Source organism: Carica papaya, chromosome 3 (assembly GCF_054855325.1).
Source record: "Carica papaya isolate Zhongbai chromosome 3, ASM5485532v1, whole genome shotgun sequence".
Taxonomy (NCBI): domain Eukaryota; kingdom Viridiplantae; phylum Streptophyta; class Magnoliopsida; order Brassicales; family Caricaceae; genus Carica; species Carica papaya.
In genome coordinates, this window is record NC_142311.1 from 760,834 (window position 1) to 788,688 (window position 27,855).

The 27,855-nt window shown below is 36.1% G+C and overlaps 6 protein-coding genes across 13 annotated transcripts; 1 reads left to right on the forward strand and 5 right to left on the reverse strand.

The window, feature by feature from the left end:
* Positions 1-441: 441 nt before the first annotated feature.
* On the reverse strand, positions 442-5,079 carry CPA (Subunits of heterodimeric actin filament capping protein Capz superfamily). 3 transcript variants are annotated; one of them, XM_088214843.1, is made up of 10 exons: positions 4,858-5,078; positions 4,529-4,644; positions 3,900-3,989; positions 3,655-3,719; positions 2,646-2,807; positions 2,400-2,478; positions 2,193-2,270; positions 1,410-1,484; positions 1,293-1,342; positions 442-968 (listed from the first exon to the last, which is right to left on the reverse strand). In XM_088214843.1, exons 1-9 carry the CDS (start codon positions 4,967-4,969, stop codon positions 1,340-1,342), a joined length of 780 nt encoding a protein of 259 aa, XP_088070969.1. In that variant the 5' UTR covers positions 4,970-5,078; the 3' UTR covers positions 442-968; positions 1,293-1,339. The 3 variants fall into 3 exon arrangements, with proteins under 3 accessions (XP_088070969.1, XP_088070968.1, XP_088070970.1); XM_088214842.1 differs by having other exon boundaries at positions 1,293-1,328; positions 4,858-5,077; XM_088214844.1 differs by lacking the exons at positions 442-968; positions 1,293-1,342; positions 1,410-1,484 and adding an exon at positions 1,806-1,952 and having other exon boundaries at positions 4,858-5,079.
* Positions 5,080-5,460: 381 nt separating this feature from the next.
* Positions 5,461-9,451, forward strand: LOC110815401 (KRR1 family protein). The gene is made up of 2 exons (XM_022043195.2): positions 5,461-5,780; positions 7,249-9,451. The coding sequence occupies exon 2, from the start codon at positions 7,304-7,306 to the stop codon at positions 9,293-9,295; it is 1,992 nt and encodes a 663-aa protein (XP_021898887.2). The 5' UTR covers positions 5,461-5,780; positions 7,249-7,303; the 3' UTR covers positions 9,296-9,451.
* A 1,696-nt stretch (positions 9,452-11,147) lies between these two features.
* Positions 11,148-14,460, reverse strand: LOC110815400 (Phospholipid/glycerol acyltransferase family protein). The gene is made up of 7 exons (XM_088214840.1): positions 13,928-14,460; positions 13,330-13,448; positions 13,166-13,231; positions 12,849-13,046; positions 12,528-12,646; positions 12,204-12,309; positions 11,148-11,932 (listed from the first exon to the last, which is right to left on the reverse strand). The coding sequence occupies exons 1-7, from the start codon at positions 14,151-14,153 to the stop codon at positions 11,375-11,377; spliced, it is 1,392 nt and encodes a 463-aa protein (XP_088070966.1). The 5' UTR covers positions 14,154-14,460; the 3' UTR covers positions 11,148-11,374.
* Positions 14,461-14,602: 142 nt separating this feature from the next.
* Positions 14,603-18,644, reverse strand: LOC110815472 (T-box protein). Of its 5 annotated transcripts, XM_022043283.2 has the most exons (8): positions 17,926-18,632; positions 17,691-17,768; positions 17,432-17,574; positions 16,151-16,221; positions 15,718-15,813; positions 15,415-15,507; positions 15,204-15,299; positions 14,603-15,040 (listed from the first exon to the last, which is right to left on the reverse strand). In XM_022043283.2, the coding sequence occupies exons 1-7, from the start codon at positions 18,379-18,381 to the stop codon at positions 15,217-15,219; spliced, it is 1,020 nt and encodes a 339-aa protein (XP_021898975.1). In that variant the 5' UTR covers positions 18,382-18,632; the 3' UTR covers positions 14,603-15,040; positions 15,204-15,216. The 5 variants fall into 5 exon arrangements, 3 of the variants coding, with proteins under 3 accessions (XP_021898975.1, XP_021898976.1, XP_021898977.1); XM_022043284.2 differs by lacking the exon at positions 17,691-17,768 and having other exon boundaries at positions 17,926-18,642; XM_022043285.2 differs by lacking the exon at positions 15,718-15,813 and having other exon boundaries at positions 17,926-18,638.
* Positions 18,645-19,192: 548 nt separating this feature from the next.
* LOC110815494 (ATP-dependent caseinolytic (Clp) protease/crotonase family protein) lies at positions 19,193-24,162 on the reverse strand. 2 transcript variants are annotated; one of them, XM_022043315.2, is made up of 10 exons: positions 23,751-24,134; positions 23,282-23,383; positions 22,425-22,547; positions 21,953-22,012; positions 21,768-21,864; positions 21,599-21,672; positions 20,466-20,519; positions 20,291-20,374; positions 20,087-20,208; positions 19,193-19,540 (listed from the first exon to the last, which is right to left on the reverse strand). In XM_022043315.2, the coding sequence occupies exons 1-9, from the start codon at positions 24,048-24,050 to the stop codon at positions 20,113-20,115; spliced, it is 990 nt and encodes a 329-aa protein (XP_021899007.1). In that variant the 5' UTR covers positions 24,051-24,134; the 3' UTR covers positions 19,193-19,540; positions 20,087-20,112. The 2 variants fall into 2 exon arrangements, with proteins under 2 accessions (XP_021899007.1, XP_021899008.1); XM_022043316.2 differs by lacking the exon at positions 23,282-23,383 and having other exon boundaries at positions 23,751-24,162.
* A 334-nt stretch (positions 24,163-24,496) lies between these two features.
* Positions 24,497-27,237, reverse strand: LOC110815474 (Rubber elongation factor protein (REF)). The gene is made up of 3 exons (XM_022043287.2): positions 27,073-27,237; positions 26,508-26,732; positions 24,497-25,244 (listed from the first exon to the last, which is right to left on the reverse strand). The coding sequence occupies exons 1-3, from the start codon at positions 27,109-27,111 to the stop codon at positions 24,771-24,773; spliced, it is 738 nt and encodes a 245-aa protein (XP_021898979.1). The 5' UTR covers positions 27,112-27,237; the 3' UTR covers positions 24,497-24,770.
* Between the last annotated feature and the right edge of the window lie 618 nt (positions 27,238-27,855).

Genomic DNA, 27,855 nt, shown 5'->3' on the forward strand with positions numbered 1-27,855 from the left:
CATGAGTAGAATTTTCTATCATTTTATGTTGAAAAGAAATGAATTCCAAAGACTGCGAACTTTATGAAATATAGATTTCAAACTAGATTATATTCCTTTATATTATATTTAGATCAAATAAATTCTGATCATATGAAAACTTCTTTTACAGTCCAATTCAGATTCTTTTGGTTGAATTTTCATTTAATTATCAGTTAAACTTCTTAATTTAATTCTCATTGATCTAACTAGAATAGGATTTAGTATGTTTTAGTTATTACAATACTGCAAAATCTTTTTCTAAGTTATCCATATTAAAATTAATGTAAGAATTAGGAGTAGAAATTAAGTAAAAATTGAAGCGAATGCAATCTTAAACATAAAAGTTATACTTTGGTAATTATTTATGAAGTTAATTTACTTTTAGGGTGTACCATGCAATCTGAAAAAAAGTAACTCCAGTAAAAGCAACAGAACTGGGTAATTATCAAATATACAAATCCTTCTATATTACATCCTATAAGTTAATGAACTAACTAGCTTATTCACTTCCAAAAAGTCATAATTCAATAAACTTTTACTAGTCCACAGTAAAAGAAAAAATTTGTTCATGGAACCAGCTATACATACATTCACGACTTGTGTAACAAATGGTACAGATCTACACCCCCAAAATTGAGAAGACTTCAGAAAAGAGACGACGACCAGCATAACAAACAACAAACGACCATAAATAGAGGGGGAGAAAAGAAAGGGAAAGAATAGCAATGAACTCGCCGGCAAACTGTAGAATATCGATCAATAATTAAGCAAGGATATTGATAATTCAATTTTATAGAAGAAGATATGTTTTCTCCTCTGGCGTAGAGAGCATGGTTTCGTCACTTCCCAATTCCAAGTTCTTTGGTTATGTCTCTTGTCAGGCTGAATTGCAAGGTGTTTTGCCATGGAAACAATGTGCGTGTAACTGGAAGTTTCCTCCGAAGATCCTATATTACAACAAATGGCATTTAGAAGGTTATTTTTCAAGGGGGGGCGGGGGGGGGGGGGGGGGGGAATCCAAAAGAAAAAACAACACAGCATTTTAATGATAGGAGTGGAGAAACCACTATGAAAGTTAGCACTAAAAGACTCTTAGGATCTCTTGCGTTTAATCCAAAATATAAGTGGGTGCAAGTAATTCACTCTTTCAAGTTTGCGTCGATACTTAGAAGCTCATCATCCACTCTGTGCAAACCCTAAATTGTACTTGGCAGATTTCATGATATCTCTTCTGAAAAATTTACTCAGTGATATTCAAAAATAAAATGTACCTTGAAAGTGTTATCTGGCAAATTTGAGTAGGATGCCTGTCCATGCATCACTGTCAGAAGAGAACTCTCAAAATTAAAGTAAAAAGAGAAGGCAGTAAAAGGCAGCATTCTCATAACCTGAAGTGATGATAGGTACTCCGTTTCATGGTGACGAATGATGTTGGTTATGGAAATTGCACAATCTTCAGGGGACTGAAACAAGTATGAGTATCAACATGGTGAGAAATACTACACAAAAAAATAAAGCAATGAGCAATATTTGAAGGCAGCCATGCTTCTTTCTCAAAAAAGTAAACATAAAAAAGTACATGGACATGCTTCGGTTACAAGAATAATTGATTACACTAAATATCCTGTTAGCTTTTCTATATTGAATGCAAGTAAATTATGCAGGTAAGCCCGGGCAAAGGTTTAAGTAGCAAAAAAGATCTTTTCAATGGAATATTTTCTTGTAAAACTTACAAGACAATAATTTACCTCTCATATCTAATGTTTCATGTCTTTTTATTTGTAGAAGAATTAGCATGTTTAACTTCAACTTTGCTCCATGAATGGTGAGAGAGAAAGCCAAGAGCATTATCTACCAGATCTGAATTTGAACTTGATAGATAAGGTTATTTGTCATTTTCCGTGGCTTTGCTTTTGATGGTTTCCCATTTCCTAGGAAAGAAAATTAGACAAAAGCCAAGAACGCTAGGATCTGTCACAACTGCCAACTCTTTCGACTTCTACCTTAAAAGGGTTTAGATTAGAACTGATTATTTAGTTTATCAATTTTCTTTTTATTTAATTTTCTATCATAGGTTGCTAAAGTTGTATATTAAGCAGAAGAAAACAAAATTGATTTTTGTCAGGAAGAAGAAAGGGATAAATATAAAAAATCCCACACACTGTAATTACCTGGAAAATTGTAGAATCACCGCACTCGTGTTTTGCATCCAACTGCACATTTCCCTCTTCAAAATAATGGGCATCCACCTGGATGGAAACAAATAAAGGATGAAAACAAACTTACCATGGGCTTAGACTAGCATGCCTATGCTCTTTTAAAACACGAAAGAATAGGAAAGAGAAACTTAGCTGACTGTCATGTGCCACATTCATTACCTGCAATTTGCCTTTCAGTTCCAGTATTTGTGATTCATCTCTGAACTCAATGTTCCATATTGATCGCCAGCTTCCGTTGCTATACAATACAATAAAAGAATTACAAGAAGGTAGAATGACTCGTAATCGACATGTTCTAGTTTTAGTTGACAAGAGTCAATAGTGTCCATGCAGGAGCTTGGTAGCATAATGTGAAAGGAGCAATGGCAAAACAATTTTTATACATTATTGGGATAATTTACACACCAAAAATTCCGTGGGCTATGTCTAGTAGCAGAAATCACCACAACAAGCTCAAAATCAGATCCTGGCCCTTCCACATCTTTTGCATTAACACAGTAGACTGAACAGACGCCTTTTGGATAAGCTTCACCAACATATCTGAGAATTTCAGCATCTAAAGCATATCTGTCATGGCAATGACAATGCCATTAACACAAGGAGTATATAATTCTTTGTGTGCCATCAGCAATAATTCTCAAAGTACCTTATATATATCTTTACTAAATATAAACCCCTCTTCTCCAATATGCTGATCTTAACAATTTAATTAGTTGTGTTCCCCAATTAATAATAGGGTAAACAAACAGGAAATTGAATTACCATCTTCAAGCTTACAACAGCTGACCCAAAAAAAACTGAATCTAATTTTTTTTTTAAATAAATGGATTGTATGCATCATTTACGAGCACCAAGGGGTGCCAATATTGGTACACAATTATTTACACTTCAATCAAGATATCTATAAGATTTTCAAAATCTTCTGTAGTATGCAAAGAATGACCATAATTAATAAGCCTACAGTTTGAAACCATTTATTCCTAACCCTATCGAAGTTAACTTGTACCCCCTCATAAGTTCTAGTGTCCCTTTCTTTACACAACCGAAAGAATAGAAAGGGGAACGAGAAAAAAACTGAATCTAAATTTTTCTTTTTGAAATATAAAAACCACATCCAAAGATTCCATGCTATTCCCTTGAATGGATATATGAGAGAGCCAAAAAATAGGATCATGGAGCAAATTATCATTGTCTGCAGCAGCCATTCCCTAAATAACTCCACATAATCACATTTTACCTCCAGGTTATTAACTCCAATATGAAATTTGTCCATAATGGTTTTTGCTGTGGCTCATCATAGTAATGAATTAAATAACACTAAATTCTTACAGGAAAACTGGCAGGAACAATTTCAAAAGAAATTCATAAATATCAAGATAAAACACATTATCTCAATTGGAGATACAAAACATACCGAAATTCCTCAACATATGCAGATGGCAGCTCCTCGTCAGTTGCATGCCTGACGTCTGTACAAACCTGAACCAACTCGGAATATTATGATACAGATATTCAAAACCTTTTATCAACATCGTGCTATGCACTGCATCAGGATAAAATATTTCAGTATGGACTGGGTGGCCATGAAACATCCACCCTCGAGTTTATTGCAATGTGCAGATGCACAGAAGAATCCAGTCAGAAGAATCAAGAAGTTACCTGTTTAATATGATCAACTATGGCAACCTGCGCACTTCTTGGATCAAGATACTCGTTCTCATCTATTTCACCATATGATGTGATCAACACCTGAAACATAATTTGAAGATATATATAGATATATATATATATAGTTGACAAAACATAAAATAAAACTCTAATGGTTGTGTATTTGAGGCATAAATGTTAATAGCATAAATTGAAATTAGGGATTAAATTTTGATAATAGAGTTTTAATCCTCTCATACACAATAAAATCATATATGAAACTCTACATAGCTTCGTGTTGCATGGAAAATCAAAAGCATCAAACAACCATGAGTAAAGTCCACTATACTGCTAAAAAAATTGCAACAATCTCTTCTAAAAAAAATTTGTAACACTCTGAATAGCTGTAGTTTGCAATCAAAAGTCTTTACTCGTTCTAGACTATTGGCTCCAAAAAGCTGCAGTAAGATGCAAAGTAGAACCTGTCGAACTATAGCAACAGCTAATCATGAAAACTCACTAAAGATTTATTGAAAACTGATGTGAGTTCAGGCTCAAACAGATTGATGATAAAACCTAATAGCCAATAAGCTATTCGGTGTAAGACGAAAACAAAAAATTAGCCCCAAATTAAAGCTTACATCTCCTGCTCCACAAGGCATTTCCAGGCAAATCATGTGAGATTTGTTGTAAATAGGGAATGCCTCCATAGCTGCCTCATTATATACATCCACATCATTGAGAACTGATTTTAAGTCTGCAAAGAATGAAAGAAGAAAATAAAACAAAGTTTCCGTCACAACACCGGCATCAAATTTGATTGATCCTAAAAGACAGCATTGAAAAACCACAACATTTCCCATAGTATACGTTCACATTCCACGAGCACAAACAAACATAGATACGTTTATGCAAAATCTTCTGTGTGTACATACATATACACATAAGATACAGGAAGAGAGAGAGAGACCTTTGGCAACGTATTTGATTTCACCAGCGGGAGAGTTGAGCAGGAACCATTTGGCGATCTCTTTCTTCTGCTCATTGCTTAGCTCCTGGTAATCTTCGTCTTCTTCAGCCATTGCTTTCTCTCTCTTGAAATTTCTCCCTCTCTAGAAACTTGAGCAGGACATGTGGATTTTATTTTGAAGAAAACCGAACAGAGGAAGAGAGAGAGAGAAAGTTGTTTGGTTGTATGATCTGTAAAGGGGCACGAGTGATGTACTTTTGTTTGATTGCTTGAGATTAAATCCTGGCCGTTGATTTTAAAGGCCAAAACTGGTTCACTTGCCACGCAAATAATCATGGATTGAAATGACGTCGTTTTACAAAGTAGAGCTCAATTTAATTTCCAAATCTTAATTCATTTAAAATAAAATGCACGTGTCCATTTCCACTCAAACCTCTTCTAAACCCAACCCAACCCAAACTCAATACGGTGCGTTTAAGCCCATATATAGGCCTAGACAAGGCAAGCCCAAGTCTGGTCCAGATGACAGCGAGCCCAGTCCCGACACCCCTCTCAAAACGGCGTCGTTTAAAGCTTCTTGTTTCCTGATCGACGATGGAGGCCCTTAGGGTTGGGTTATAGAGGCAGACAAAACAAGAGGATGAAAGGGCAGCGCTTTCTTAAATAAGAAATCGAAGAGTGAGAGAAACAGAGCTGCTGGTATTTGGGACAAAAAGCGAAGGCGACAAGAACAGAGGCAGTGCGAGCAAGAGAGGTGTTTGAAGCCAGGCGTCAACGGAAAAAGCAACTTCGCGTGTCGGGACGAGAAGGGAGACTTCTGGAAGGGTATCTAAAACGGGAAGAGGTTTTGAATGCTTAATAGGGGAGAATAGCCAGAAAGAAGGAAATGAGAGTGGGAGTCTCTGGCTTTTGGAGCTCGTAGGGTAAGACTTGATCTCCGTTTGTCTACCTTTTGTTTTTCTTCCGTACTTGAACTTGTGAGAAAAAATGAATTTAAGCTTTGCGTTTGATACTCATGACATAGGAAGACCGGTTATTTAGCTCTCTTTCTATTATTTTTTCTCTTCCTTGATTTGCTTCTCAGCTTGCCATTCATGTTCAATGCTATATTATTGCTAAAGGTTGATGAAACCTTATAGGAAAATTTCTTTTTGAACTGTGATTCTGGCTTTAGTTCTTGATTTTTTGTTTTGCTTGAATGAAATGTTAATAGAATGTCTACATTTGCTTTGCTTCTTTGAGTTTCTTAGGTTTCCGTCTTATTTTAGTGTAAAACCTTCAACATAATCAAACTGTCAGCTAGTATATTTTACCTGCCTAGGAATTTGACAGTAAAAACTGTGACATCGTAAGTAGGTTTTTTAAACATCACATCTAAGTCTAAAGCATTAGGTGGGCGTAGTTGATTGCATTGAAAAGCCAGAAAATTGAGAAATGATGAAATTATCTTATTGACTAACTAAATTCTGTTTAAAAAATGAGATTATGAAGAAGGTTAGTAAATAATACTACTAAATAGAAAAATTAAGTATTAGAATAAAATCCTAAAGTTGCTATAATAAATTCGTGAATGTATAGTAGCATTATCTTTCATATCATGAGTGTTAATCTATGTAGCAATTTATAGCGAATTCATGTTGCATTATTCTCCCCTGGTTGGTGAAAACTTGTCCATGAATTTCGAGTAGCAAATTATGTAAAACATTGATCTTTGAGCTTTCCCATGAGAATTTAATGAACCCTATGCTTGGTCATTTCCTTCAGTAGCAAACATAAAAGAAAGATATAATTTTTTTAGGAGTATGAAATCCATGTGGTCGGAAAACAATTAACATGTTGACCAATTAGTGTTTTAACTTTATCCTTAATTGTTTTTTGAAATCCAACTTTATCCTTAAGTTGAAGATCATTAAGCTTAATTTATTGGCTCAGGTTCCTCCTTGTATTCAATTTTATAGAACTATATTTAGGCAGGGAAAGGTCTTGAGTAACCTCAGCACCTGTATTAATGGAGAGACTTGGAAGTTCGTTTTATTTCATCAACAAGCAGAAGCTAAACCTGTCAAGTTTCTGTCAGCAACCATGCTTTTAAGTGACTGTTAGGGGAGAAACATGTGTAGTTGTTATGTATTACTTTGTTAATTCATGTTCTACTGCCAATCTACTCCTAGACCTTAATTAATTACTCAAATGTAGGATTTAACCACAATTTCTATTTGATTCACCAATGAATGAAGATCACTCATTTTGAAGTCGATAGGATAGATTTCTATTTTACTTATCAAGTAGGAGTCACAGAAATCTATCTAATTTAAATTAGACATGGAATTAATACAATATTTATTTATCTATTCTTTTGCTTCTATTGTACTTCTACTTGAAATTTTACAGGTATAAAACTGCGAAAACTTTAATTCGTTCTGTGGGGCAAAGCAAAAAAATATCCATGAAGCTGTTTGATGATGATGATGGGCAAAATGAAGATATATCAAAGATTGAAATAGACAAGGAGTATGCTTGCAAGTTTGAGCACAACAAGAAGCGCGAGGATCTTCAGCGGTATGAAGAGCTCAAGAAGAAAGGCCTCATTGAAGAATCTGAAGAATCTGATGATGAATCTGAGGAGTCAGAGTCTGAAGAAGACAACAACAGGACCATCATGTCGAAGCAGAAAGACTTGGAGTTCTTCAGCGCTTTGATCAAGGTCCGGAACCAAGACCCATCCCTTAAGAAGAAAGACATCAAGCTATTCGAATCTGATGAGAGCGAGGGTGAGAGCGAAAATGAGGAAGATGACGCAAAAAGAGAAAAGGGCAAAAAGAAGGCCATGTATTTGAAAGATGTGGTAGCCAAGCATTTAATTGAAGAGGGACCTGAATTTAAGGATGAGGAAGAACATCTGAATGGAAAAGAGGAGAGGAAAAAGACTTATGATGAGGAGCAGGAGGAGTTGAGGAAGGCATTTCTTGATGCAGCAGAGGTGGCTGAGGATAATGACCAAAGTGATTTCTTGACATTAAAAGCAAATCATCAAAAGTTTGATGATGGTGATAACCAGGCCTTCGTCAATAAGTTGGATGAGTACTTTGGTAGGGATGGAGAGTTAGATGAAAGTAACGTGTTCTTGAAGGAGTTTTTTATGAATAAAATGTGGGTAGATAAGGGAAATAAATATAACAAGGAGATTGTTGATGATGATGAAGTGGATGATCTGGTTAGAGATGAGGAGGAGATTGAGAGGCAAGAGGAATATGAAACAAATTATAGATATGAGGAGAAGGCTGGGGATCGGGTGATGGGGCATTCGAGGAAGATGGAGGGATCAGTGAGGAAGAAGGACAATGCAAGGAAGGATCAAAGGAAGAACAAGGAGGAGAGAATGAAGATCGCAGGGTTGGAAAGGCAGGAGGAGTTGAAGCATTTGAAGAACTTGAAGAAGAAAGAGATCAAGGAAAGAATGAGGAAGGTGTTTGCCATTGCTGGGTTTAAGGATGGAGAGGATTGCCCTTTTAATTCCGAGGATTTGGAGGATGAATTTGATCCTGAGGAGTATGATAAGATGATGAATGCTGCATTTGATGAAAAATATTATGATGCGGAAGATACTGACCTGGAGTTTGGTAGTGATGGGGAGGATGAGAAACCGGACTTTGACAAAGAAGATGAGTTACTCGGACTCCCTAAAGGCTGGGATGTGCTACAGTCTAATGACGGGTTCTTAGCTGCAAGAGAGCGGTGCTTAAAGCACAAATCAGAGAATGTTGGTCACAGTGAAGGAGAAGAGGAAGGTGACGAGGAGCTTGAGGAGGAAGAAGAACCAGCAGAAGAGACTGCAGAAGGTAAGCGAAAAATTTCACTGGTCAAAAGAGCTAGGGAAGAAATGATGGAAGAATATTATAAGCTGGATTATGAGGATACTGTTGGAGACTTGAAAACAAGGTTTAAATATGCAAAAATAAAACCTAATAGATATGGATTGAGCGCTGCAGAGATTTTGACGATGGATGAAAAAGATCTGAATCAATATGTTTCGTTGAAAAAAATTGCTCCTTATAGGAAAAATGAATGGAAGATACCAAGTAATAAGAGATACCAACAGAAAATGAAGAATAAGGAGCTTCTTCAAGGAGGAAAGGAATATGATCAGAAGACTGGGAAGAAGAAACTGAGGAAAGATGACGGTAAATTTACTTCTACAGCAGGGAAACTTGATTATCAAAAGAGCGAAAAGGAAAAGAGGTCCAGGGATGATGCATATGAATTGACTTTGGCAACAGGGGACCAGAGTGATGAGAAAGCACAAGTTGAAGAATCTAATGGTGACATGGGCAATTTATCTAGGAAAGCCAAAAGAAGGCGACGACAAGCGGAACTCAAACTATCTTATTCAAGACAGAGAGCATATGGAAAAGTTTCTTCTAAATCAAAGAGTAAATGAAGCATTGGCATTTGTTTATCCTGTAAGGGAAATAGTTTTGGAATGAAAACTTTCATTTTGATTTGTTGTGGACTTCTCCAAAAATCTACCTGTTGGAATTTGGTTTACCTCTGTTGGTTTCTTTAAATGGTAAATTTGTGTTTGTTGAGTTTTCAATTGTTTTTCCTGGACGGCATCAACTCAATGCACCCAAAAACAAAAAATGATCTTGCAACTTCTGCTTGTATGACAGGTTAGCATTACCTCGAGTTTGATAGTTTTCTCTCTTAGACACGGGACTTCTGTTTCTGCATGTTTACAGTTACATTTTATCCTGCAGATATTTAATGGTGTGCTTCTCAGAGTGAACAAGACAACTACAAACATGTTGCATGGGGTTGCGCCATATGTGACTTATGGGTAACGCTGAATTTTTCTTCCCCTATTTATGTCTTGGTACAGTTGCATTGCTTCGGCTAAATGAGCTTGAGCTACTTGGGTTGGTCAAAGAAAACCAAATGTTAGTGGCTAAAGAAGAAGCCTTAATTTGAGTTTCAATAGTCCCTTGTCACCCTCCCCTCCATCCCTTTACAAAAAGAAACGTCCTTGTCCACTTGTTCCTTGTCTCAAGTCACCCTTACCCCAAAGCTTTATTTAGTTGTAGAAAACAGCTGTGAATTTTATTTTCTAAATTCATGTATCTTCTTATGCAAAAATATTTATAGTTGAAATTGTGACACAAATGTTTATAAAAATAAGAAAAAGTTTTTTTATTAATAACCCAAGCTATTTTGTTTTCATTTGCAACAAGAATATACGTGTTTTAGAGTGTAAAAACATTTATAAAATGAAAACTCAAAACAGTTTTGACAACTAAACGAGCCTGTAAATATTTTAGAACGTAAACACCTACGAATTTACAAAATGAAAACTCAGAACAGTTTTGGCAATCAAACAAGCCTATTAATTTTTTCAGAGCTTCCGTATTTTGTTTATTCTGCCTGCACTCAATGGGTGTTAATTCACATGAGGGATTATGGAAAGCTGGACAGCATTTTGGATTTGCACTGACTGCAATGTTATCATCCAACTTGATACTCTGGCATGTTTTACAGGCCTTGGAAAATATGAGAAAGTTCAAATGGAAGAGCTGATTCACGAGATTATGACTGTTGGCCCTCACTTAAATAAGGTAAACAACTTTCTTTGGTCGTTCAAGCTGAGTGCTCCATCTCGAGGTTTAACAAAAAAAAAAAGATACCATTATGTAGAAGGTGGCGATGTTGGCAATTGTTATTACATCATCGAGCCGAGTTTGAGGATGAATTGGTTACTTGGGCGTTTTAGTTAGACTTGCCCATTTTGGATTTGCATTCATAAGGACATCATTCTTACTGAGGGTTTTTCTTCTCAGTCAAGACTTCTTAGGTCTCCATTTTCTGCTTCCTTGAATGGAACATTTACCGCTGTTACAAATTTCTTCTTTTAAATTTTCTTGCTTGAGAATGGTTCTGAATGCAGAATTTTCCAAAATTTTCCGAGTATTTAAAGAGCTTATCAATTTTCTTATTGCCAATCGATGTGGGAAAGCATTATATTAGTAATGCTAGTACAAATATTTTATTGAATTTAGTACATAAATGATATAAAATGGTTCTTAAATCATGTACATGAAGATCAATATATGAATTAGGTGAAAGGGGATGAGGCAGGCCAGACTTCAATTCTAATGAAATATATATGAAGAGCAGCCATAAAAGAGAGGCTGCAAAGCCTGATCAAATAATTAATGGGGAATATAACCAAGAGCTTTCAGCTCTACTCGTATTAATTTCCATTTCTGGGCAAAAATTATGAGTTTAGTCCTTCAGGATAAGGAAAATAGCCTTTAATATTGAAATATAAAAGACGATTATATATACATGTAGGTAATAGTATGACCAGTTGTTCTAGATGACAAGAATTACACGTCTATTCCCAAACCCAAAATTGTGACAAATAGCATATATTGGCTCTTGCCCAGCTAGATTGTCATATTATTACTGTAAATATCAAATACTTTATCAATATCTAACACTAGCAGTGTATTTCTAGCCATAATCAGGCATTCAACTTATGTAACAAATTTGCTCCTAAAAACTGCTTCCATGCTCTTAATGGCCCTAGTTTAGTAACACCTGCAGGACTTTCCACTAGTCTTGTGTTCATGAACAAGCCTCTGGCTGCAAAACCCATCAGTTCAGTTGGGTTCACAAAGCTGCGGATCCTTGAGCCAATTCCACCTTCACTAGAAAATCCCACTCTGAGATGCCAATCTGAAGTGTCGGTTTCTTGTTCTGAACAGCTGATACTTGGAAAGGATTGGATTTGGACTTCTTCGGAAGAATTATCTCCAATATGATCACGGCTTCCCATGCCAAATGAATCCCAGTCAACCTGATGCACCATATCAGCTGCCCGTTTAACACTCCATACATGGTTTTGCGCTTCAATTGATTGTTCAATGGCTAATTTATCAACTTGAGCTTTGAGTGCATGAAGCCGATGACTGATTCTGGAAGCAACTGCGTCATAAAGTTTCCCTCTTGGCACATGTTCAGCTTCTTCAGCATTCACCATATCATCAAAATGGATAGGGTCACCAATTACTACGGTCACCTGCATAATTTTAGAATGAATTATTCATCTCACTTAGTCAGAGATGCAGATGGCCAAGAACGGAAAAAATCAATCAAAAACTAAGAGTTAGAAACAATAGAAACCCATCAGAAATAGTTGGTTGATGTTAAACGTAGGAGCTTTCTGTTAGGTGGGTCATGCAGCCATGGAAACTAGTTGCATCTTTAATAGTAAACTATGTTTTAACAGGAAAACCAGGTCAGCAATTGAAAAAAAGAGTTCAGTAGAAGCAAGACTTTAGGCTGCATACCGTCTTGCCAATCCTAGGAAAGTTGGCCCCAATAGGCATAATATCCTGCATTCCAGTATGCACAAAAGGAAGCACGATAGGAATATTGTCCGCGTCCAGGACCAATCTGTCATGAAAGTTCAGTAAAATAGTTAATATAATACTTTGCCACCCAAGAAAAAAAAATAGAAGGCAAAAAAGATGTCCTTGGAGCAAATAATGTCTATCGATTTCTACTTCCAACAAAAGCACAATAAAGGAACATCCATGTACCAGAACGGCCATAAGTCGCAAATAACCAAAAAAGAGAACAATGAACAAAAAATTCTCTTAACAAATTCTTACCTCCCAACACCCCTCTTAGCAGAGCCCATGGTTTTTCCACCATCCCGAGAGCGACTTCCTTCTGGAAATATGTGAACCCATCCACCACAATTCAATTTTGAGATGGCCATATCCATTCCCTGCAGGAAGTTGAAGCCATATATTAAATTATAAAATTACCACAAGGAAGATGAGCAAAAATTCAAATTTCACTGAAACTGATGTATAAGCAGCATTAAAGACTTTTTTTTTTTTTTGAAAATAACAGCATTAAAGACTTCTTAAAAGTTAAAGAAGCATCACAGACAAACAATAAGGAATCTAGGGTCTGAAATTGAGTACCTTTTGATAAATTCCATCACCACGAGAAACTGGCAATACTTTGACAGATCGAAAGAATGCAGAAGTGACAGGATTGCGGAAACATCGGTCTGATGCACAAAGAGTCCATCTCAAATTCTGAGCGTCCAAAAGTACTCTCGGTGGAAGTAATGAAGCAATAACTAGCGGGTCATCCATAGAAGCAACATGATTGCTGACCTGAAGATGGCCAAAAATCGTCAACAAGAGGAATGCACCTTTACAATTCTTATAATAAAAAGTTGCAAGCAGAGAAATACAAATAAATAAAATGAAGTCAGAGAAAGGCTTATCCATACCGTTATGAGAGACTTGTTCTTGGGTCTATTAAGCAACGCATCGTGCAACTTTTCAAGACCATATACCTATTACAGCAAGAAACCCAGATTAATCTTCATAAGACCACCAGAAGCCAAGAGAAATTATCAAAACCATTTACAATACACTATGAAATTTTCATTACCTGAACACGGTTGAGACCATTCATAAACACATGACAAACATTCCCAAGAAGAGGAACAGCAACAGATTGAAGCATGCGCCAAATAACTGGATCCTCTTCTATGCTCAAGTCCTCCACAACTGTAGATACAAGAAACTCATGATTCAGAACAGCCAGAACTGCTAAAACAACTAAGGCATCCAGAGGTGTCATAAAAATTGATCCAGAGTCAAGGGACAGACTCTATATATAAGAGAATTACCAACATTAGAAAGCTTAATATTTATTCTCACATAAAAATCACCAATAAATTATTAAGAATCATAAACTGCATCATCCAAACTTAGTAAACATAAATGATAGTTCTCGGGAAATCGTAGTTATCGGAAAAATAATGGCTTGTGTCTGTATCCCCTGACCGTGCATACCAAGCATCCATTTCCAATCAAGGAAACTATTTCTACACTATCAATCACTCACATAAAGTAACACCTGTAAAGATAATAAACTAATTCAGAAAGTTTTAGCTATAGCAGCCTCTGTATATCGATATACTAGAGATAGATAATATTTGCACGTAAGTAGATATATTATACGTGAGAGAGAGAGAGAGAGTGACCTATTTTGCGATAGAAAGCGGTCGAAGAAGGAAGAGAATCCTTGCGGAAGTCTCGGAAGTTCCTGACCCAGCGTCGGACGGTACACGAGAAGTAACCTTCGGATGAGAACATCGGTGTTCGTCGGCGGCGGCGATCCACGGCAACTCGGAAGCGTTCCCTGACCCGGAGCTGCAATAGCCGAGCCTTGTTCTTTAGATCTCCCTTATCTATCCACTGCACCGCCATTGCATCCCTATATCTACAAAATGCACGACAGAGAGAGAGAGAGAGAGAGAGAGAGAGAGAGAGAGATTTGATATGATGAATCACTTTCCTTTTCCTCCTGTTCTGCAAAGTCCAGAGAGTGTAGGAGCGAGAAATAAGAAGGCGAATGCTAAACCGCTGAAGGGTTTACTTTTTAAGGAAGAGACTCGAGGGGCGGCTAACGGGAGCTGGGTGCGCAGTGCGCGCAACTCGCAGGCAATTTTGGATAAAATCCGACGGTCTATAGGAACACATAAATAATAGAAGATGGGTCATCAGATGCCACGTGGAGCATCCACTCGGGCATGGATTATTTGATTGCAACCCAATTTGGATCCGACTACCACAAATAATAAAATTAATTTAATTAAAAAATGTAACTTATAGATTTATGGATTAAAAATTGATTATTTCATTATTGAAAATAATAATTTAATTATTTAAAATATAAAAATAGAATTTAATTTATAATTTATAAATATAGAAATAATTTTGATGACATATATAATAATTACAAATCTGCATCCTTGATTAAATTTAACACACAAAGAACTAATTCAACGGACTCAAGAAAATACAAAGAAGAGAATGCCAATTGCAGGGGCAATTTATCAGAGTAAAAAAATCCATCTCCAATCTTCTTTAAATCGAGTCCCGTACCCAGAAGAATGAAAGCAGCAACCATCATGGAAATAGGCACAGTTCCGCAAAAGATGAAATCCCAGAAAAAAATGTATCGCACATTAAGATCGGTTCAATGCCTGCCACCGGCTTGTTCGGACAGACATTGACAGTAATGGAAACTGATTGTTAGGATAGATGGAGAAAATGAGTGGAGCTCTTTTTCTTTCTCTCCTTTTGATCTGAGACTGGAGGAAAAGAAACGAAGACAACAACTTTAAATAGATTAAAGACACATTTGGAGCAAATTTTAGATTCTCCGGATTCATTTGTAATTTCCGAAAATATAATGTGTGGGAAAGAAAGGATATTCTAAAAAGGGAAAACGAGATGGAGACAAGCAGTACCTACCTGGATAGAAGTGTCAGCAGATGAAAATCTGATAATCAGGCCTGGAATCTCCAACATTCAAGTAGTTGACGTCAACCACTACGTCCCCCAAGTCATCTGATCAAAACCAATGAAGTTTTCTCGTAATTACTTTGGATATCCATGAACCACAGAAGCTTGAAAAAGGGCGAGATCAGAAATATGACAGAGTAAGACAAGAAGAAATCCAAACCTTCGTATATGGTTCTTGCAAATCGTACATACTCAGGTATGATATCTCTATATATGATTCCTCCAGGACGAGCATCCAGCACAACTAGGACTCCTTTCCAATAAAAGACCAAAGATGAATTAACATTAGTTGTGATTGAAAGGATCAGCTAACCCATGTCGCTGCTTCAAAGACGAACAAGAGAATATTTACTATACATACTCCAAATGACTGAATAAACAGTGAAAACTATCAGCAAATAATAAATGGATATAGAATCCAGAGTTTCAGCTTCCTGCTTTATACACCTAGAAGTTGCAGTACCTGGTGCCACCCAACCTTTGTTGGAGTTACCGGGCAATGGAGCAAGCCAAAGAATATTTCTCAAGTTCATGGAATCGTCATACCTAACATCAGATCCTGAAAGAGAAGAATTAATATGATGGCATAACTTGAATTTCAGATTTAGCACAGCTGGGGCTAAGGATTTCTTCAAATCCGAAAATGTTCTGACATCAGCTTTTGAGAATGTAAACTAACATTATAATCTATGATTCTCAAGTCTCTAATGTCAGTCCTGAATGTTCTTTCAATTTGTTTCATTATTCCCGACTAACTTCCTGTTCCAGAAATGAAAATTATAAAGAACTAAAGACTATTATCCGTAATCAAAGCTTCTGCACCCAATTAATGCAATAAAAAATGAAACTTGAAACTAATCACAACAAAAGGAACCATTGAACAAGAAAAACTTTACCCTTCTGGCAGAAGCCCATATTGTATGGAAACACTTTATCATCATATGCTGGGTATTCTTTAGCATGGAACCTGCCATTTTGGTAAACATTGAAGCTCACAATGTGTAGCAATACAATAGGTTTGTTAAAATTATGTGAAACAAAAACTGAAGGGCAAAGTATTTCTGCTAATCAGATAATCTTATCTATTTATAATATAAAAGAAAGGCACGGGTCCCATATGAACAGCAAACAGATATGAGGTGAATCCTGTGATAAGTCTCCCATCATTCACACTCTACATTTACCAAGAACTAGGAAGATTTAAAGTTAGCTAATCTTCTTCCTTCCTCATCCATTAAAGTACTCAATAAAGTTGAGAACGTGGAACTCATTTCTCCAAGCTACCGCCAATAGTATATATTTAACTCACTGTACTTAGTCATCATACACAACTTAAGGCGATAGTAAATCAAAGCAATAATTTCGATAACGAGACACACAAGAATATGACAAAACATTTTTTATTTGTTAGGCAAACTTTTTGGCCTTTCTGAGACACACCAGTAAAGTTCCAACGCTTTCCAAAATGGTAACAACAGGAAGCATCAGCGACGGGACAGACAAAATGCAGCCAGCAGAGGTTTCCACATATCAAATAACCAAATAGCAGAACAGAGAGGTGAAGTTTGATAATAGCAACTCAGGTTGTCTCTTCCTAATGAACAAAGGAGTCAAACCATAAACCTTGCATCAAGCCTTATATTGATACTTTTATATCACTTAAATCAAGTTGCGACTAAGAGGCCGATCACACTCCTTGAGGATAGTTGAAGCCTCCCGCTATTCAAGGGATTTAACAACTTTATCTCTGGGGTTTAACTGAGTTTGATTAATACTCCTCTCAATGTTACTGCTAGATTCCCAAATTTAGAGAATTTTTTAAATTTCTTAAGTTGCTGTTCTTCCATGCAGTTTCACTTTTCATCATCCTTATATATAGGTGACGTTCATATTCAAATACATGAATATGAGTATGAAAATTAATGATGCATGCCTCTATATGTTGACTCAACGATCTAGAATACCAAAAACTATGATGCATTATTGTGACTTATTTCTTACAGATATAATCCTATTAGACAGATAGTTTCAATTACACTGCACTCAAGAGTTACCTTGTGACGACAAAAAGCATAAATAAAACAACCTTGTTTTTAGTGTCAATTACATTTCAAATCCAGAATCTTTCTACACCATGTAAGAATTCAGTGGATATCATGAGAAAGATTTGAACTTACAGTATACCAAGCCTTCCAGTTTCTTGGGAGACAAACAGGTGACCATGAAAGAAATCATAACGATTCAAAGACACATTTAATCCAACTGAGGGTCCTCGATCAACAATAAGTTCAAACAAATATCCAAGGTAGGAATTCAGCTCCTGCAATTTCACAATAATTCATAACTTTCTAATGTAAAACAAAATCGATAAAGGAGTTAACGGGCATAATATCAATATGAAAATTAAAATAACGAACTAAATAATATAATATAAACCTCGCTTATGAAGCGTCTTCCATATGGGGTTCTAGTAAGTTGACATCGATTTTCTTTTGATCCTTCAACATCAGGAACCTATTATATTACTAAATGAAATATACTTAGCCACCAATTATCAACAAAAGATAACAATCAAATTAACTATACAACACAGACACTAGATATATTGTATTACATATATGAATATAAGGCAACGGTATATCAGTGAGAGGACAGCTTAACGTAAACTCACAGGAATCACCGAGGGATCAAGAATCTGATGAATGGCATCCGGGTTACCGCCGGAGTCAACAGCAAGTCTAGCCAGCTCGAGAACCGGCTCCGGCGGCCACCAAACGAGCTCATTCCCCTCTTTCCGGCCCTTACCGTCGACGACCCACAAGCTCCGTCTCCCAGAAAATCCCGTCTTGGGTTTGTCAGGAGAAAAGGGCACGAGGAACTTGAAGCAGGACTTGAGTTCCTGGGCAACCAGAGGGTTAACTGCGGAGGACTGGGAGGCGGGTCCCAGTACAGAAAGCAAATCAAGGGCAGTAGCTTTTGGAACTGGAGCCTGCGAGTTTAATGGAGGAAGAGAGAGAGAAGAAGAAGGAGGTTTGAAGAAGAATAAGGTTGAAGAAGATGAAGCAGCGAGGGAGAAGGAGAGAGAGAGGAAAATTGTCAATCTGATTGAGAAGGGGGGATTTCCCATTTCCTTCCTGGGCGAATCGCCGTCGTTGACATTGATGAAACCATGAAACGCAGAATTCAAGGAGCTGGCTTTTCTTTTCTGTCACGACTGGGAATAGCAGCTGATCGTTTATTAAAAAAAAAATGCCATAGCCATATCCTCTTCAATACTGCACAGCACTGTCTGGTCGATGTGGGTCCCGAATTAGAACCCTTTTTTATTCGAGAATTATTTTATATTTTCAAAAAAATACATGTTGATATTGTGTTATAAAGATATATTAGCATTATATTATATTTCTATTATTATTATTATTTTTAATAATTAAATTCACTAATAAAATATCAATAAATGGTTATAATTTTTTTTTTCTCATCTACATATACATATTTTTTTACTTTTAGGTTTATATTTATGTATAATAACAACTGTGTTAATTAAAATATAAATGTAATGTGACTTTATACATATATCTAAGATATTTCTAAACATATATTTATACATATTGGCAATAGATTTCACTGTGAAGATTTCTCAATTTCTCAGTTAAAAAGAAAAGGGTGGTGGAAATTTGTCATTAGTCAATTAAATATTTTTATCTCTACTAAATAATTATTATTTCGTGTAACAGAAATACCATTACTTATAATGATTTGATGAATATCTTATTCTACCAACTTTCTTCTTCTTCATACCATTTCTTAAATCTTCCATAACAAAACAAGAATGAATTATAGACTTCAAACCCTAATCACCACTTGATCTTTTTTTTTTATCATAACACCAAAAAATCACAACAGCAATACTGTAACCGCATGGAAGAGGGAGGAAATGAAAATAACAATATATATATATATATATATGTGTGTATGTATAAATTTGTCCCAGCATAGAATAGAAGAATGTATGTGCTGATCCAAAGGCCAAAAAACTCTTCAAGAGAGAGACAGAGTTTCTAAGTTAACAGCCGCTGCCTTTCTAACCTGTTTGAACATCCTAAGGAGGTACATACTCCTTAAATCTTCCATCAATCAGCAACTAGCTCTGGTTAAAATCTCCACTTAAATTAGGTATTGTCTTCTCTTTCTCCGTATACAACAAGCTCTCTCCCAAAACCTCCGGCGATTGCCTCCAATTTTTGATCATAGAATCTATTGTCTAGAGCTGCTTTAAACCAACTCTACATAAACCACAAAGAGCAAATAACAAGTCACGATTGGTTCTACTGAAGTACAGCATGCTACAGAAATACATTTTAATACCTTGTGACACTTTCGTGTGCAAGTTTAGTATTCGCAGCTAAGTTTTTTTTTTTTATCATTTTACATAAAACCATTAGTTTGTTAACCTATTTTCTTGTAATAGTCTGATTTTTTTCTTAATTTTCATCTGTTTACTCTTAGATTCCCGCTTGCATGTTTTTAGAGGTACAAACATGTATATATCTTCCGGAAAACTAATAAAACCAAGGATATTGAATTAGCAAAATATAAGGAACCAATCTGCAATACTTCAGTAATACTAAAAGGCAGAAAAACCGGCTGATTAACAATGACCAATAGCAAACAATTTACCAAGGGCTCAAGAAGATAGGCCAGAAACACCTAACTTACTATATTTTCTATAGCAGTATTCTAGCTTGCATATCGTTTTTGCTTCAGTTAGTGCTTAATGAATAAGAATGAACGCAAATGCATAGAGAGGATCAGGGGATGGTTTCACTTACAGTGACAAGCACCAAGAATGAAGGAACTAAAGTCCATCAACAACTTTGATGCCAGCATTTCTGTCCCATTCCTCTGGAGTGGCAGCATCAGCCATTATCTTGTCTTGACCACGCCAAAGTATCTGAATAAATTATGCCAGATTAGCTAGATAACACAAAACTCCCACGAGAAAATTGTTGTGATATCATAGTATCTGAACTCACCTTGTCAATGACTCCAAACTCTTTAGCCCTTGTTGAGTCCATATAAAATGGTCTTTTCATCACACTAGCTACAGTCTCCACTGACTAACCAAAGATAAATGCATATGGTGAAGTTATCTTTTATTTTTATATTTTGCAGATAAATGCATAAAAAGTTGACATCAATGAACCTTACATTCCCAGTGTGTTTGGCTAGAAGTTCCGCAAGAGTATCCCTGTTTATCACTGCCTGCAAAAATAACCAGGAAACTAGAATATTCAGCAAATGTATATTTAAAACTCCAGCTGAAGGTAACAATCATAAAAAGCAGAATAAAGTTGAGCAATAAAAGGGGTGAGTTGGGTGATAACCACTTTGGCAAAAGAAGAGATTTGGACTTGGAAGAACATTCAAGGGGATAAAAGCTACAACAAGATTCTTGGCCTTATCTCTTTAGCTACATCTTGAGTCATCTTGAAAGAAACGAATAGAAGAGCTTTTGAGCGCATAAAGTGGTATTTTGATAGATTGAAGGATTCTTGATGTCAGACCTTACCTTTTTTTATTAGGGGTCACTCCTATTCTTGCAAGGACATAACGTACTTGATTGACTTGTTGATAGAATTGTAAAGCACCCTGTTTTTTTTTAGTAACGGTCCTCCCCTCTATTCTTGTAGGATTTAAGGCACTTGATTGACTTATTAATAGAATTGTAAATAAATATGGGTTGCATCTGTTTTGGTACTCTTAGATCAAGATTGTCTCCTAACCCATCATATCTAGCATAGTATTCACCATCTCGATCAGATCTCATAATCTTAATCTTTCTATCTAATTGTCTCGCAACCTCTATAATGCACACCTTAAAGATATCAACGGCTTTAGACTTATTATGCATTATATATACATAATCATACCAAGATAGATCATGTATAAAAGTGAAAAAATATCTCTCTCCAGTGAAACAAGTAATGGAGAGTGGTTAGCAAATGTCTGTATGAATTATCTCAAGAAGCTCTTTACTTCTTGTGTCACCTTTCTTTATATGTTTAGTTTGCTTTCCTATTATACAATATATGCATACTTAAAAATCAATGAAGTTAAGATTTCGTAAAATTTCATCATTCACTAATCTCTCAATGTTTTCCCTAGATATATTCCTTAACCTTTTATGCCATGAGAATGAAGAATTTTCATTAATTAAGCAACATTTTGAACCAATATTTGAATGCAAGGTAATTAAAGCTTGTGCAAATTCATGATTCAATAAAATTTTATATAAACTACCATTTACTAAATACTTGAAAGTGCAGGAGCAAATAACAAACCTCTCTTGCACGAATAAGGACATCACTAGCAGGCATCAGTCCAGATGATGGCAAACGAGGCTGCTGGATCATAGCTGAAGCATAACAAAAGTGAACAGTCAAAACTCCAAAGCACAGGTGATCAAAAGAAATCCAGTACTGCAGATTAGCCAAGCCAACAAGCTTATACCTTTTGCATGTGGCATCATAAACCGTTTACCCTTAGTACCAGCAGCAAGTAATAAACATGCCTGACCTATAGCAGCTCCAACAGCAACAGTGTGTATCTATGTAAGTAACAACAGCGTACAAATTATGAAAGGAATCACCACAACAATTAAACCTTTTAATCACACACTCAAAAAGACATCCTACCTCATTTTTTAGCTGCATCAATGCATCATAAATTGCAAAACCTTCTGTTTCCATTCCTACCTGGTTTCCAAGCATTGTTGATAGTCAATTTTTGAATAGAAAGAATGAACACTAACTTGAGAAAATCTTATGCCTAGTATGCATATTTTAACTAAAAAAATACAATAGCAAACTTTTTGTGGCTCGGAGAGTACCAACTTGAACCACTTTCACGGAAATTACATGTTCCATTTTGCCCACACCAAATCTAACAAAATCAAGGAAAAATGACAAACAACAGCACTAAGGAAGCCAAAACTTTATTTCTTCAGAGAAACCTCAAACGGACAAGATATCCTCAGCACGCACTTCTAAAAGGTAATCATGCGTAGCATCCATGAAAAGAGGAAAAAGTGGGAAAGTTCTGATGACATGATAAATATCTTGCATTCCAAGGCCATCATGTTTTATAGGCAATTGACTCAGAGCTCACCGTTTCACCATCGTCACGAGTTGTTCCTGTGGAATTTATATATAAATATATAGGCTGCTTGGGATCCATCCATTGCAGGTACATCAATTCTGCAACCACAAGTTCTGTAACAGCTGGCACCAGCTGAGAATAGAAATCATCAGCTCATAATAAAATTGTGTGACCACATAATACAAAAACTCCTAAAAGCAATGACATTGACTCCATGATTGGTAGAAATATGCACCAAAAGACTTAAGAATATTTAAAAGACAAAAAAAAAAAGGGTCTTTTTTGGCATACTGAAGCGTTCTGCCATCTCAAATCATCTTCTCATCCTTAAACTTTAAGCATTTGTCACAATTATAACCCTGGCTGTACCCCTAAACAGAACCCCAACCAACAGGCAAAAATAAAAATGGTGAAACGCCAATACCGGCTCCAACACTACCAATTTTCAATGAGAATTTCAGGAAATCATTGCCTCATGTCTAATTTCCATTAACATAAGAGTCACTTATAGCAGAGGATGTCGCAATTACTTTCCTTATATATCACCACTTTATCAGATAAGTCCTTCATTAACATTAGTATTCTAGAATGCAAGAAAAAGTGACTCCACCACCAGCATTAGCGAAGTTGCTAGGATCAGGAATGAAACTGTTTTCTATCTTCCCCCTAAAACCAGACTCTTTTAAATATGTACCAGAATACATAGATTCTTTAGCGAGTTTCCTCGCCTATTTTTCCCCAGACATTTGGATATGAATTGATTGGCAAAAGGGTAATCATGCTAATATATATATGTAAATTGTGTTTCCACTTGTAGCAGAAAGAAACTTTTGTTCTGAAGGGGAAACTTAGATTGGAGGACCTACCGGCATACCAATGTAAACTATTCTCCCATGGAGAAGCAAAGAGGGTAAGTCAGGTGGGGGCCGCCTCGGTCTGTGCTCACTATAGGAGACTGATCTTTCCACCTAATTCATTCCAAAACAAATGCACACAAATTTAGTTTCACTTCCCTTCAGCACCGATCACTTTACCAGATTACTCAGAAAAACTTATCAAGTTGTTTCACTTTTTAGCCATTTCACTAGTTTTTCTTTTTTCTTGTGAATGAGAATTCTCTCCAGCTTAATTCAATCAAAATAAATCCCCGTTTAAGCTTCAAGTATCATATTCAATTACATATATGATAAAACGAGAGAGGCAAAATTCAATTTCACTCCACTCTTTTACTTCTCTCCTAAATCAGAATTAAAAAAAACAAAAAAACTTCAATACATACATCTCAACAGAACAGATGAAAAAGCCAGCATGAATGAAATACTATAAACAGCCTACTTGAGCAGGAGAAGCCATGAGCTTGGGAGAATCGAACAAGTCCAAATACGGCGGCGTATCCGAGTTCACCGGTCGGTTGAGAAACGCTTCGGGCGACGTAGCGGCAACTGATGCAAGCTTCGAGAGAAACGGGTCCTTAGGGTTAACTGGAGGCATAGGGATTTTGGCTGAGCTTTTTGCTCCAAGAGCACAACAACTACTCTTCAAACTTCCCCGTTTAATCGACTGCAGCGATGAAGAAGACGAAGAAGAGCACGAAGGGATTGAGTACGCCATAGGTACCTGTAAACAAGAGGCCATCGATTTTTTGTTTCCCCTGTGTACGTGTCTTGGTTTTGCTTCCCCGGTTCTTTTTCCGCTAGAAAATTCGCTTCTGGTTTGATATATTGGATTCGGCAGCTTGGGTGAAGAGACGAATCGGTTTCGGGTCGACCCGAATGAACTTCGGAGCCCAAGCGTGTGTTGGGCCCAACTATATATATATATATAATTTTTTTTTTCTTTTTAATGTATTTATATTTAGAAAAATTATATTTATAATTAATATATTTTAGATACTGTTTCTATAATTTCTGATAAATTTTTAAATTAAATTAAATATATTTATAAGATGATTATTTATTTTTGCTATTATAACACTTTATATTATATGCTTTCTGACATGCTACTACTCCACTACGACTCTTTGCTTTAAATATAAACTGGTCACTGAAACATAATCACTAATAAGGTGTACACAGAATACGAATCAAGAAAGATATGCAGACAATTCATGTTTTAACTGAAGACTTGAATGTAATAAAACAATGATCTTGAATGACTCTCAAAAAACCAAAGAAACATATATATATATATATATATATATAATCCAGAAAATATAGAAAACGACCACCTTATAAATGAACCATCTAACTGTATGCACACAATTTGGTTATATTATCTTCTCAGGCACAGAGAAATCGAAGTCTTGGAGGTGGGAATAACCCTCATCGTCGGAGCACACACCGGCTTTGACTGGACTTAACTTGAACTGGAAATCATCGGCTGGTACTCGGTCTTCTCCTCCTCCCCGAAGATCTTAGCTATCTTCTTTGTGGGCACCAATGGCAAGTAGGAGGAAACCCGGTATCCCTTTTCAGCAGTGCTAACCACTGTCTGGTTGTATTTCTCGGTGCAGTAGGCTGCAGTTGGGATGACAACTTGTGCTACCTGGGGGAAAAGTGGAAGCTGATTGAGTTTGCGCCAGGCTGACGCAGCACATTGCTCTGCTTTTGGCTCGTACTTGGAGTATAGCTCCTTTGCAGTTGGCTCACACTTGGTGTAAACAGATTTTGCAAATCCTGATGCAGTGTCTACGACACCTGCACGATGAACTTCGGAAGCCACAGATCGAGCCATGACAGGAGCCTTTTGGGCTGCTGAAAAGGCTTGAGCTGAGACTTGCTTGAGGACTGGTGGCATGCGACGGTCCAGCTCAGTCACAGACTCATCTACCTACAAAAAATAAACAAAACTTCAAAAAACACGACTCACGAAAACAGATTGACATGTTTAACTGTTGCAGTACGTGTTACTTAAATCTGCCTCTTCGAGCCAGGGATTTAGTAGCCAAATAAAATGTAATAAATGCTATTGCAGTCATCTGTAGATTAATGACTAGCACTATCATTGTTTCCCTAGAATTGCACAGACGATAACAAGTGAAAGAAGTTGTAAAAGTAAAGCACCATTTGTGAATTGATCTATATATATATATATATATATATCACCTTCTTATGCCAGCAACCTTTTAGGGCAAAATGAACTAATAAAAATAAAGAACACAAGGATGAACAATCTAACTTGAAAAAACCAACAATTGCAAACTGAGGAACAATACAGTCTACCCACTAAGCTATTGAGAGACATCCAAAACTCTTAAAGCAAATCAGGATCATACAAGGTTCTTAACACCTTTCACATGACCTATGCTTAATACTTTGACATGTATTAAGAAAAAATTGGAACAACTGCTGCTGGCATATTTTTCCTGATTCCCATGAACAAATGTGCAGATGGATTCAGAATCTCTGTCAAGTGACTGTATCGTATAAGAAGCAAAACCTAAGCAGCTGCAAGTGTGACTATATTCTTTCTATCTTTATTTCATTTCCATGTTTTAATTATTTGACATGTAAAACATATTATAATTTATAAATATGATAATACAATGGCATCTCTATCCATTTCTCTAATTCCACAATCATCTTGTATTCTCTCTCATGGAAAGAATCCTGAAAACAACTTCCTTGAATTGGACATAAAATTGATTTAGAACTACAAAGCTATTTTCTTTCAAATTTCTACCATATCTTACATCGTTTTGTTATTACCACTCCATAAATTAAAATTTGAACCAAACCCCCAGTATCAGAAATCCATTTTCAGTCCAATGTTAAGCTATTGCTTTCAAGTTTCAACGGGTTTACAGATTTAAAAAAACTTCGATAAACATGACTGGAAGACACTTCTTTTATTTTACCACGAACAAAAGATACTCACCCTAAACAGAGGCAATTAACCGATGAAATAACATATAGCATAAACCTGTCCTAAACACAAAGCATGCATGAAACCAAGACCTCCACAATTGAAAGAACAAAAGCTCGACCATAAACAACATGCTACAACCTCTAAATCTATTAAAAATGGAAAGAAACCAATATAAAACTTTGAAGCGGGAAATTGGATTAAGTTCAAATTAAAAAAAAGCAATACCTTGCGATCAACGAACTTGAGGAGTTCAATAGGGACATCATGGAACTTATCGTAGACAGGGCCAACCACACTCTTCACGGTTCCTTCAACTGTCTCGACTCCAGGCTTCAAGGGACCTGACTTCTCCTTCGCTTTCTCGTACAGATGAGCGACACAAACTACAGCGTGAAACGCTGCAACTTGAACGAATTGCAGGTACTTTAGCCTCTGCTCCTCCTCCTTGGTCTTTCAAACACAAAAAAAAAAAAAAAAACGTCAATCATAAATAAACTAATTCGTTAAAAACCTAATGAAAACCACGTTATCCTCATTTAGAACCTGAACAACCTAACAAAATTTCCCAGAAAAGATTCAGTATCCGAACAAATCGATGATAAACGAAAAACTTGAACAATCTTAGATGCAAAAATTCAAAAAAAGTAATAATATTGAAAAATAAAAAATAAAAAATCTGCCAATAATCAAAAGAATCATATGTAGCGAGCGACAATTATGATCAATTCACGGCGAGAAACCTAAAATAAAAAAACAAAATCAAGAGAGAAATGGAGCGGGAAACCAATACCATCTCCTGCTTCTGCGAGTTGGAATCTTCATGAGCCATGATCGCAATACAGGGGACGACTGCGGTGATTACTGAAACTGCGTGAATCAAAAGCTTAATAAACTTTTCGATTTATAAGAAAACAAGAGAAGCTTTGCTCTTCCGGATTCTAAAAATACAGAGGGTTTCCATATTTATATACGAGTTTTTCGGCACGGATCTCCGTGTGAAATGGACGGTTCTGGTGAGACGATGGTTTGGTCAATGGCGGATCGTTGACTCCTTCGATGCTAAGGTTTAAGTTGATACACCATGCGAAGAAAGCCCATACCGGCACGTTGTTCCGGAACAGTTACGATCCATCTGGTGCGTTGTTTCTGCCACGTGGCTTTAATTTACTGGACCTCGCTCTACTGTCATTTTTGAAAAAATTACCGTCACGTGAATAAATTAAAATTAGAATTATTATTTTAATTATACTTTTAATTAAATATAATTTTTATCTATTAATAAAAAGAGATATTATTCCATAAATCAATTTAAAAATACTCTTACTTTTAAAATAAATGATTTATTATGACAAAACTTGTTTAACCCATTTGTTAATTTTAATAATGAAAATTGTATAGGATGAGTAATCTCCTATAAGTACAATATTAATAAATATTTATAAGAGAAAATATTATTTAACGAGACCATTAAAGTAATTATTTTTTCTATAAAAAAAATTATGTTGGTATTAATAGAAAAAAATTTAATTAAATCCAAATCAACTTCTTTTTTACTCTCCGATCCATCATCTTA

What these genes read in the sequence shown, in the direction of transcription:
- LOC110815472 (XM_022043283.2), bottom strand. Translation starts at nt 18,381, where the DNA reads ATGGGAAATCCCCCCTTCTCAATCAGATTGACAATTTTCCTCTCTCTC. An exon ending in TTGATCCCTCGGTGATTCCT is followed by an intron (nt 17,769 to 17,925) that starts GTGAGTTTACGT and finishes GTAATATAATAG; the next exon opens with GTTCCTGATGTTGAAGGATC. An exon ending in ACTGGAAGGCTTGGTATACT is followed by an intron (nt 16,222 to 17,431) that starts GTAAGTTCAAAT and finishes CCAAAATGGCAG; the next exon opens with GTTCCATGCTAAAGAATACC.
- LOC110815401 (XM_022043195.2), top strand. Translation starts at nt 7,304, where the DNA reads ATGAAGCTGTTTGATGATGATGATGGGCAAAATGAAGATATATCAAAG.
- CPA (XM_088214842.1), bottom strand. Translation starts at nt 4,969, where the DNA reads ATGGCTGAAGAAGACGAAGATTACCAGGAGCTAAGCAATGAGCAGAAG. An exon ending in GCATATGTTGAGGAATTTCG is followed by an intron (nt 2,808 to 3,654) that starts GTATGTTTTGTA and finishes TTGCCATGACAG; the next exon opens with ATATGCTTTAGATGCTGAAA. An exon ending in AACTGAAAGGCAAATTGCAG is followed by an intron (nt 2,271 to 2,399) that starts GTAATGAATGTG and finishes GTTTCCATCCAG; the next exon opens with GTGGATGCCCATTATTTTGA.
- LOC110815494 (XM_022043315.2), bottom strand. Translation starts at nt 24,050, where the DNA reads ATGGCCTCTTGTTTACAGGTACCTATGGCGTACTCAATCCCTTCGTGC. An exon ending in TATGATGCCACATGCAAAAG is followed by an intron (nt 21,673 to 21,767) that starts GTATAAGCTTGT and finishes GTTATGCTTCAG; the next exon opens with CTATGATCCAGCAGCCTCGT. An exon ending in TCCTTATTCGTGCAAGAGAG is followed by an intron (nt 20,520 to 21,598) that starts GTTTGTTATTTG and finishes TTATTTTTGCAG; the next exon opens with GCAGTGATAAACAGGGATAC.
- LOC110815400 (XM_088214840.1), bottom strand. Translation starts at nt 14,153, where the DNA reads ATGGCGGTGCAGTGGATAGATAAGGGAGATCTAAAGAACAAGGCTCGG. An exon ending in AGAACAAGTCTCTCATAACG is followed by an intron (nt 13,047 to 13,165) that starts GTATGGATAAGC and finishes GGCCATCTTCAG; the next exon opens with GTCAGCAATCATGTTGCTTC. An exon ending in GTGATGGAATTTATCAAAAG is followed by an intron (nt 12,647 to 12,848) that starts GTACTCAATTTC and finishes AACTTCCTGCAG; the next exon opens with GGAATGGATATGGCCATCTC.
- LOC110815474 (XM_022043287.2), bottom strand. Translation starts at nt 27,111, where the DNA reads ATGGCTCATGAAGATTCCAACTCGCAGAAGCAGGAGATG. An exon ending in ACTCGCAGAAGCAGGAGATG is followed by an intron (nt 26,733 to 27,072) that starts GTATTGGTTTCC and finishes TGTGTTTGAAAG; the next exon opens with ACCAAGGAGGAGGAGCAGAG. An exon ending in TCAAGTTCGTTGATCGCAAG is followed by an intron (nt 25,245 to 26,507) that starts GTATTGCTTTTT and finishes TATTTTTTGTAG; the next exon opens with GTAGATGAGTCTGTGACTGA.